Consider the following 9,937-nt stretch of genomic DNA (forward strand, 5'->3'; position numbering starts at 1 on the left):
TCCCGCTCCATTCTTCCCTCACTCGTGAACAAGACCCCGAGGTACTTGAACTCCTCCACTTGGGGCAGTACTGTGCTCCCAACCCGGAGAGAGCATTCCACCCTTTTCCGGCTGAGAACCATGGCCTCGGATTTAGAAGTGCTGACTCTCATCCCCGCTGCTTTGCACTCGAACCAAAAAATTCTAATACACATTAAAATGTGAAATTTTGCTCTGTGGTTATATGCACTGTAAGTGCCCAAGAGGAAGGACGGGCATCCCAGGAGGCCAGAGTGGAAGGACAGATAAGTATGTCAGCTGGACGAGGAAACAGCTTCTTGTCTGACTGGAGTCATATGAATAGTGGACCAGAGGAAGCCAGAGGCCAGAAGCAATTCCATCCCCCATATGACAGGTGGCAGTAGTCTTCCCGTGATGTCCCAGTTTGGACATCCACAGAGATACCGTATATACTTGCGGATAAGTTCTCCTGTGGATAAGTTAGGCCTTGATTTTACTGTATAATTTCTGGTGATGTATAATGTCAGTCGTATAAGTTGAATGCAGAAAACTCACGCTATTGGTACAAGGGATTATGATATGGTAACGCCCACCTGAGAGAGTAACCACCATTTTTTCTATGTATTGTGCCTACATGACCATACGGTAATACTATTCTGAAGCAACGTGTGCACTGTTTTGTGTTTTTTGTATCTCACACCCTCTCTACACCTTTATAGTAAGATCATCCCTTATCTACGATGGAGCGTTCGATCAGAAGAAAATCTGAAGTTGGTTTTAAATTAAAAGTCGTTGAAGCGGCAAAAGAAATTGGTAACTGTGCTGTTGCAACAAAATTCGATGTGTCAGAGAAACTGATGCGAGATTGAAGGAGGCAAAACAGGTGTATAAGTCAGGGTCTGATTTTATGATCGATTTTTCGGGTTTCAAGACATGACTTATACGCGAGTATATATGGTAAATGGGAATTGGAGTCTGGAAATGTAGCCATTTCCGGGTCCCTGGGTGCCGTTGGGGTAGGACATCCCTGGTTTCCAAATGCCCTGTAAGTGCTTCCAAGAGGACAATCTGTGGCAACAGAAGCATTCCTGGGTCCAGCTTAGAAGGAATCTGCCACCTTAACTGGTTGATTCAAAGTCAGGAGGCAGAGGGAAACACTCTTGGAGGAGGGAAGGAGGAAGAATTTGACAAAATTATTATATTGGTGTCTGATCTTTGGATGGGTGGTTGTTGAAAAGGAGTGACAGAGAAATAAACATCTTTATTTTAAAAAAAGAATTGTGTTGGACCTTATTGTGTCTGCAGTTTCGGGCTCTGGTGCGCCCCCTGGTGGTTACAGCATTTACCTTGTATAAGTTGCTGCTTTATCTTAAAATCTGGAGGGATCGAATGGAACAATGGAAGCCCCAGCATGGTGATCTTGCTCATTTTAACTGTTTGTGATAAATGTGATGAAAGTCCATTCAAATATCGATCAATCTCACTATTCATAATAAACAAATTTATATCTATGTAGCAAGCTTCCTAATTTAAATAATCTTGAATAGAACCAAAACTGAGATATTCTGGCAATTTAGGTGTTAGCTAAAGAAATCAGTTTGCTGGACTGAACGATCTCCCCTCATTTGTCAAATTTCTTATGTTCAAAACTGTGAAAAGTCTGGGAATGTGTGAAGAAATACTCTTTACAAAGAGAGATGCAGGCAAAGAAAATGCCCTTTCAGTCTATTGCCTTGCTTTCTCTGTTCCTAGAAATATGCTTTTTGTCTAAGAATTCTTCAGATACATCGCTGTTATAAATTTCTGACCATTCTTTCTGAGTTTCACCTTTACGTGTTTAAATTAAGTTCTTTACTTGGGGAAAAAAACAGAGATCCTAATTAGATTTTTATGAGAATAAATCAGTAGTTGAATGTGTCTGAGCCTCTGCATTTGCAAAAAACATTTAGCCCTCCATAAATTAGAAGACATGATAAGTTGAATGTCATAGTTGCATACTTCCTATTTAAGTGTGTTGTCGTGCTGTCGCATATGGGAGGACTCTGACAAGCACTACTGAGGTAAGCACTACCACCCCGGGTCAAGAGAGGGCCCTGTTGTTAACTATGTCCTCTCATTTTTCTCCACCCATTGAAGGCATGCACACTTGGCTGTGACTTGCCTGGCTAGATTAAGCCCCACCCTTTCTGGTCATTTCACCATAAAATGAGTAGATCCAGAAAGGTGGCATCTCTGGAATCTCAGAAACAATCAGGACCCATGTATGACATGATTGATTGAACAAAAGACAGAAAACTGGCATTTGGCTGACTTTGCATCAGTGCCTTTCCTGCTGTGCCTCACACAAATGATTTGTTTTATTTTTGAACATTTACTTTTCAATTAAACTGGCATACCAGGGTGGTACCCCAACATTTCTCTCTGCTCCTGATTGCCTCCTCGCCCCCTGTTACAGCATCTATACAAGAACAGCAATATTAATTCCCTGGGCATTGCTGCCAGTCTGTGTGCATTACCAAAGGGCAGTGGGCTGTAGAAAATGGGAGGCAGCTCAAATATTGACAGTTCCATCTATTCTTCTGTCAAAGGTAATAATATCAAAAATTCCTTCTTGAGTTTTATTCTGCTTGAATTTGCCTGCTATATAAATTTACAAATATTGTTGATCAGTTTGGTAACTAAATGAATGTCTGTTATTGCCTTATTTAAAGTTTCTCTGAAGACAATCAGTTTAATAAGTCTGTAAACTTTAGGGCATCTAATGTAATTTTTGGAGAGCTGCCACATTTTCTGCATTTTTTTTTTTCCAGATCAGCTTTCAGCAAAATATTGACACTAGTGGGTCCAATTAATTGAGCAGCCATAATAATTTTGCAAGGCACCAGCTGACCTTACAGTCATAGAGTACATAACACAAATGAAGAACAGTTTGGTGTCACGAACTAAGAGAAAAGCCAGAGGATATTTCTAGATGCTCTACAGAAGCTTGACAATGTATGCTTAAACACTCATGTGACTTAGTAATGCTAATTCTTACCATGCATTTGCGATCATCCACTCCAGTCAAATCCTCTTCAAACTCCTTTCCAACTTCAAAATCCATGATGTAATTTTTAAATGTGCTGAGGGTTTTAATGATCATGTGATCCCCATGCTGAATGATCTCTTTGTCAGGTTTCAGCAGAGAAGCGATTTTCCTAATTGCAATGTTTACATCTGCAAGGTGATTTAGAAGAAGTTATTAGGAAAAGCTGTACAATGCAGGCGTCATACACCCAAAAAACAAAAGCCGTACCATGCTGTTCTCATACTAAAGGAGATCCAGAAGTATCAAAATATGCAGGCACTACCTTGTCCTTAACCCTAACCTTACATGAATAGATAGATAGATAGAATAGATAGATAGATAGATAGATAGATAGATAGATAGATAGATAGATAGATAGATAGATAGATAGATAGATAGATAGATAGATAGATAGATAGATAGATAGATAGATAGATAGATAGATAGATAGATAGATAGATAGAGTTTATTTGTCCCCAGGGGAAATAAAAACTTTATAGAAGCAAGAAAGAGAAGAGAAATATATAATTAAAAGAATAAGAAGAGATGATCTCCAACAACTTCCAGAAATGAATATCGTTCCATATATATTGTGGAGTGACCGTGACCGCTGCATATTTTCTATTATAATCTGTGCTGCAAGTTCTCATGAATTATTAGGGCTTGAATTTTGAACCTTTGCAATCTATGACTTCGCATGTTTTTTTAGATGAAGCGACTCTCTAAGTGTTTGAGGCCAGATGGTCAGTAACCCATTGGTTCCAAATTGATTTCTAAAAATGCCTCCTTGAGATGGAAGACTAAGCAGAGTTCCACCACTCTAACTCCAAGAGGGACTGCCTTAATAAAGCCCTGAAATGAAGATGGTTAGGGGAAATCAGTTAGGAGCACAGGTGACAATATTCACCTGCCTGTCTGGATGTGGAGGTGCTTATGGTGCCAAGGGAGGCAGGACAGCTTCTTTTTACATTCTAATTTGCTTTGATTTTAGAAATCTGACTTTAATTATGTTTGAAACATGTCATACAATTTTTACATTGATATCTCTTATTATTCTTTATATATTTATTTACTGTTAACATTGTTATGGCAGCATCATGATGTTGTCACTTTGTACTCTCATGCTACTATTTTGTTTGTTGGACACGTGACTCACATTACTGCATGCATATTGAAGATGGAGTTTTTATAGATGTTTTGTTAGAAAAAGACACTTTCTTTCAATTAAGCCTTCCATTTTGATTTTGAACTTCTTTTTTGTTTGTTTTTTGAGTTTGATTTTCACTAATGTTTTGATGGTCGGTATTTTAACTTCCTTTTGGCATTATAACCTTTAGCATGTCCCTTGATTAAATCATTGTTAGTTAGTAAAATATCTGTTGCAATGCCCTCAGAAACCACTCGAAACAGAACTCAACTGATATTTTAGCATGACCTTTAACATTTTAAACCTTTCATCATGGCCTACAGAGTCCTTTAATGACCTCTTGGGCACAGCCATCATCAGTGTGTCTGTTTGTAGAGGGAGTGTCGAGGTTTACTTACCACTGGTTTAACTTTGTGTCAAAAGAGAAGTTGCTCACAGAATGAGGTACTTTTACCTGCATTGTGAGGGAGCAGCCATGTGGCGTGATTCCCCGAGGGTGATCCGGCTTGCAGGATCCTCACTGTTGAGGACCCGAGCGGCTCGACCAGGCCAAGGAGACGCCCACGTAATACCTGGCTGCAGCAGATGGATGGTCATTTCTGGAGGGTGGGACTGGTCTGTGTCTGCCCTGGGGGGATCCAGGATCCTGAGCTGTTTGGTCATGTGGTGTGTGTGGCAAAGTGCTGTACCAGTGCATGCTTCTCTACCTAACCTGACCTGACCTTCAGAGGTTGGATTTTAAAATACAATGTATTGTAGCTTTATACTCTCACAAGGATTCTGGAGGGTTCATGGGAGTATGCCCAGTTAGTGTTCATCTGTTCGGTGGACTTGGAAAAGGGTTATGACCACATCCCTCAGGGTGTTCTGAGGGGGTGCTTTGGGAATATGGCATGATTAGCCTGCTGTTGCTGGCTATGTGGTCCTTGTACAGCCAAAGTAGAAGATTTCTTTCATTGCTGGCAGTAAGTTACAATCATTCATGGTGGATGTTGAACTCCACCAGGGCTGCCCTTTGTCACAGATTCTGTTCATCATTTTTAAGTACAGAATTTCTAGGTGCAGCTGAGGACAGGAGGGTGTCCAGTTCAGTGTACACAAGATTGAATTTCTGCTTTTTGTGGATGATGTGGTCCTGCTGGCTTCATTGGGTTGTGAATATAAATGTGCACTGGGGCAGTTTTCAGCCAAGTGTAAAATGGCCAAGGTGAGGATCAGCACCACCAAATCCAAGTTCATGGTTCTCAGCTGGAAAAGGGTGGAGTTCTCTCTCTGGGTTGGAAATAAGGTGCTGCCTCAAGCAGAGGGGTTTAAGTATCTTGAGATCTTGTTTACAAGTGAGGGAAAAAGGAAGCAAGAGATCAAAAGGGGGATTGCAACTGCATCCGCAAGCAATTCTCAGTTTACCAGTTGATCTCCTTTGGGTAAATTTTGCACAAACATTAAGAGGTTTTTCTTTACCTAGAGATCCATAGACACATGGAATAAGTTACCAAGTAGTGTGGTAGACATTAGGCCTTTAGGGACTTTCAAAACTAGACTTGATATTAATTTGGAAGAATTAAGTGAATAGGACTGGCAAGCTTTGTTGGGCTGAATGGTCTGTTCTCGTTTAGATTGTTCTAATGTTGTATGTTCATGCCCTCACCTCTGGTCAAGAGCTGTGGGTAGTAACCTGAAGAACTTGTTTGTGGATATAAGCAGCAGAAGTTGGTTTTCTTCACAGGAAGTCTGGACTCACCCATACAGAGAGGGTGAGGGGCACACATGTTTTGGAAGGAGCTCAAAGTAGCACCACATCAAAAGGACACAGTTGTGGTGGTTTGGGCATCTGATTAGGATTCTTCCTGGATACCAACCAGGAAAAGTGTTTCAGGCATGTCCAACCAGGAGACCCGAGTGCAGGCACAGAAAACACTGGATGGAAATCTCTTAGCTGGCCTGAGAACACCTCGTAATCCTGCGGAAGAGTTGGAAGAGGTGGCAAGGAAAAGGGATGCCTGAGCATCTTTGCTTAGACTGCTACCTCTGCAACCTGGGTTCGAATAAGCAACAGAAAAAATATGGATGGATATACTAGTAGCAGGTAGGATAATATGTTAAAATTTCCTTTTCACCAAAAGCAAATAATGTAGTGCACAGAAGATGAGCCAGGGACGAGTCCACTGAGTGTTTCAATTGAGAGAACTGACCCATCTGAGAAAGGCACAATGTGCTCCTTATGAGTGTACCAAGACAAATGTACATTTTTTATTCTTTACCAAAATTTTCTAGTTTATGTTCCTTTCAGTTACTATAATTTTATCAATCACCACTTAGCATGAGGAGCCTGTGATAATAATTGACATCTCTTTATAGTAATAAACTGACTAAAGTCCTTTTTAGACTTGATAAGTTCAGAGGGCAAATGGGTTGATGCAACAGCTTTGCCATAGTCATGGTAAAGATACAGGCAAGAGTTTAAAGAGCACGGTTATGGCCTGCTCATTTCAATAATAAAGTGCAGAGCAGGCAGCTTGATATTTACATTTCTCATTTCAGATAAGGAGTTTTCTCTTTGAATTGAAGCCTGCAGGACAGGATGAACAGTGCTGAGAATTAAACCTTGACATTTTATTCTGGTAATACTCTAACTAGAAGGTTATCTCAAACCATGGAAAGAAAGAACAGACTTTTCTGGTCACAGCTTTTACTTTCTATCAGTTCTTACTACCCGAGATGATGCAACATTTTCTTGTTACTTTTGAGAGGGTTCAGGAGCTGACAATATCTGCTGTCATCACAAGCTGAATTAGTCTTGTGTGGTGCAGTGTTTAGAGTGCCTGACTATAAACCACACACTTGCTGGTTTAGTTGCACTTCTAACTTACTCTGTGACGCTCAGTAAAGGATGATAATATGAATAGCGTGGGGTTGGGGTGTGTAACACCCCCCAGAAGACTCCACAAAGATAAAGGTGACTAGAGGAGTACTCATATTGTTTTATGATACTGTTGTGAAATATTTCAAATGGATAGTAATTAAACTGATATGAGCAAAAAATGTTGCCATAAACTGTCAGACAAGAAATATGCAATTAACGGACACTTCTAGAAACATTAGGAAAATGCCTTTAACACAGTTTCTCTTCTCCTTCATAAGCAGATCTCCAGATCTTTACTCAGAGCTGTCTTTCTATATGCCAATTATATAAAAAGGAAAGATAAGGCATTTACATCTTTGAATTTGTTTTAAACACTGCATATATGCCTGTTGCTCCGGGAACGAGGGTATCCTGCAGTGAACTGGTTACTGAGTACTAGGAAAAAGTTAAATCATGTTGCATTTTAAAAACTTGAAATAGAAAAGGCACCAAAATCTAGACATTTGTCTAGTGAGTATTTGTGAGTCTAACAGAGAAGAGAATGATAACTAATGGGTGAAGCATACATTGAGAGTCATTTTAGCAACTTCTGTATAGTGGAAGTTTAAGTAGTAACAAGTACAACCAGTTTTAACAAAGAACTGGCCATTTAAACCAAAACAGCCTGTCGTTTCATTTCCAGAATTTTGTGAAGTGGTGACTTCAAGTGGAAGGCAGTATCACATTTCCAAAATGAAGACTACAGCAGCTGGGAAAAAAGGGCAAAAGTCAGCTTTGTTTATGGCGACCCCTATTGGCAGCACTGGGTGAAAGGCAGGAGTCAACCCTAGACTGAATGTCAGTTTCTTATGGGCCAGTTTACGAATCAGCCCATCAATCTTTATTTAGTATAGTCCCTGTCACAGATAAAAAAAACAACAGAAATTGTTTTACAAAAGAAGAATAAATACAAGATAACAAGATGCATCTATTAATCTAAAGTAACAGTGAAGATATCAGTAGTGCCTGCAATATCCTGGCATCAGCTTTGCCTCCCAATCGTCCTACTTGAGCTGACCCTCTAATGTACTCATTTCTAATCATGTCCATCCTCGTCACACCCCCAAAATATATTTTTATTCTGATTATTATATTACAACAACAAATAATCAGGAATAGAAACCATAAAGCAGCAATCTATTCAAAGCAGTCACTGAGACATCAAGCCAGTTGGAGTCATGAGCAATAGTTTAGAGCTTGAAATCTAAAAGCCAGCAGACCCTCGGCTGTCCCTTTGGAATGTTGTGTGTGATAGAGTGTGAGCGCTGAATTGTGTCGCATTGAAGTTGCACAAATCTAGCTAACATGGCTGTGAAGTTTTCTATCTCTTTTTCTGCCTCTTTTGTTTTATTTCTTTGTGAATCTTTTTCGCTCAGTTTTAAACCTCATCCATCACCTTTAAGGTCTCTGTCTGTAGCCTGAGGAGCGGGCAGCCCTACTAGAGAAGAGCACAGGCATCGCTTCCTTTGCAGATTTGAAAGCTTAGTTTTTCTTGACTTGCTGGCATATCTGTGTTTTATTTGTAAATAAAGAGAAAACAGGGTCTTCTAAGTTCACACTGCTGGCATTAAACGGCATAATAAAACACTCTTACCCAAGGCCTTCAGATAGTCCTCAAAGTTTTCATTGCTAATCATTTTCCAGTATCCATTAAAATCTGTGGGCATGTTGCGAAGAATTAGGATATGAACAGGTCAGGCTGGCAGCGTCTGCAGCGTCTGTGGAGTGCTTGGGCAGGATCTGGGACTGACAGCTCTCTGCTGTTGCCTCTGCGCAAACCTTTATCGGTTCAGAGGCGTAGTAATCGGATTATTGCTCGAAAGTTGCATAGCCTATTCTGATCAGTCTTAACACATGACAAAGATAAGCCTTCTGTCTAATGAAAATGTTCTTTTTTATTTTTAAGAATACCTGCAAGGACCTAATTTCCAAATTCTAATGGTGCCTGAAGCTTTTAAGTAGAATTCACCAGACATCCATGATCATTGAGATGGGTTTAATGGCCTTAGAGAGAAACAAGCATCTTTTAAGGAGGGTGTAACAACACAGGGGGCTGTCTGTCGTGCACCCATGCTCATTTTTGGAGGCACTACCAACTCACACACACAAGCTTACTGTCAGGGAAGAGGGATTGAAGCTTCTGGCTGCATACTTTGCACTCCAGACATTTTGTTTTGCATTCTTATACAACAAAAACAATAGAGAAATAGCTGTAAGTAAAAAAAAAAAAAAAAAATTAAATAAAAAATAGCCTAACTAAACTTTATGTCATAAACCAAATTAAGAAAATAAAAATGGGTATGGGGTGGTGCATTTGTTTATGCTGCTGCCCCTCATCTCTTGGTTTCCAGTCCAAGCCTGGTTCTATGTAAACTATTCCAAAAAGGTTGGTTGATTAGTGGGCAACTCAAAATGTTCTGCATACATGATGTTCCAACTAGGTTGGTCTACTGTATATAACCTTGTAAAGGAAGCAAGCTATTCATAAAATGGATAAATGGACAAATATATTCATATGGTAATATGATACAGAAGGTTATATAAGAACGCAAGAAATTGACAAATGAGAGGAGACAATTAAGTCCATCAGGCTCATTTATTTAGTTAATAGATAAGCTGTCCCAATATCTCATCCAGATTCTTCTTAAAGGTTGTCATTGTTTCTGATTCAACTACCTGTCTCGGTAGTTTGTTCAGATTCCCACAACTCTTTGTGTAAGGAAGTGCTTCCTGCGTTCAGTCCTCCCCTTAATTACCACTGGTGTGCTCATGTACACGATTTGCTATTTAGTCAAAGGAATTCGGCGGGATCTACATTGCA

General features: G+C 39.9%; 1 protein-coding gene across 2 annotated transcripts in view; it reads right to left on the reverse strand.

The window, feature by feature from the left end:
- The window catches only part of LOC114642949 (retinol-binding protein 1), a 38,700-nt gene extending 29,818 nt beyond the window's left edge, over positions 1 to 8,882 (reverse strand). The window contains exons 1-2 of one of the 2 annotated variants that reach the window (XM_051923547.1): positions 8,711 to 8,881; positions 3,038 to 3,216 (exon numbers count right to left, since the gene is read on the reverse strand). In XM_051923547.1, coding sequence (XP_051779507.1) covers positions 3,038 to 3,216; positions 8,711 to 8,783 — 252 coding nt within the window. In that variant the 5' untranslated portion in view covers positions 8,784 to 8,881. Of the gene's footprint in view, positions 1 to 3,037; positions 3,217 to 8,710 lie in introns of both variants that reach the window. The other variant, XM_028791685.2, reaches the window with a different exon arrangement.
- Between the last annotated feature and the right edge of the window lie 1,055 nt (positions 8,883 to 9,937).

This window comes from Erpetoichthys calabaricus, chromosome 2 (assembly GCF_900747795.2).
Source record: "Erpetoichthys calabaricus chromosome 2, fErpCal1.3, whole genome shotgun sequence".
NCBI classification, from domain to species: Eukaryota; Metazoa; Chordata; class Cladistia; order Polypteriformes; family Polypteridae; genus Erpetoichthys; species Erpetoichthys calabaricus.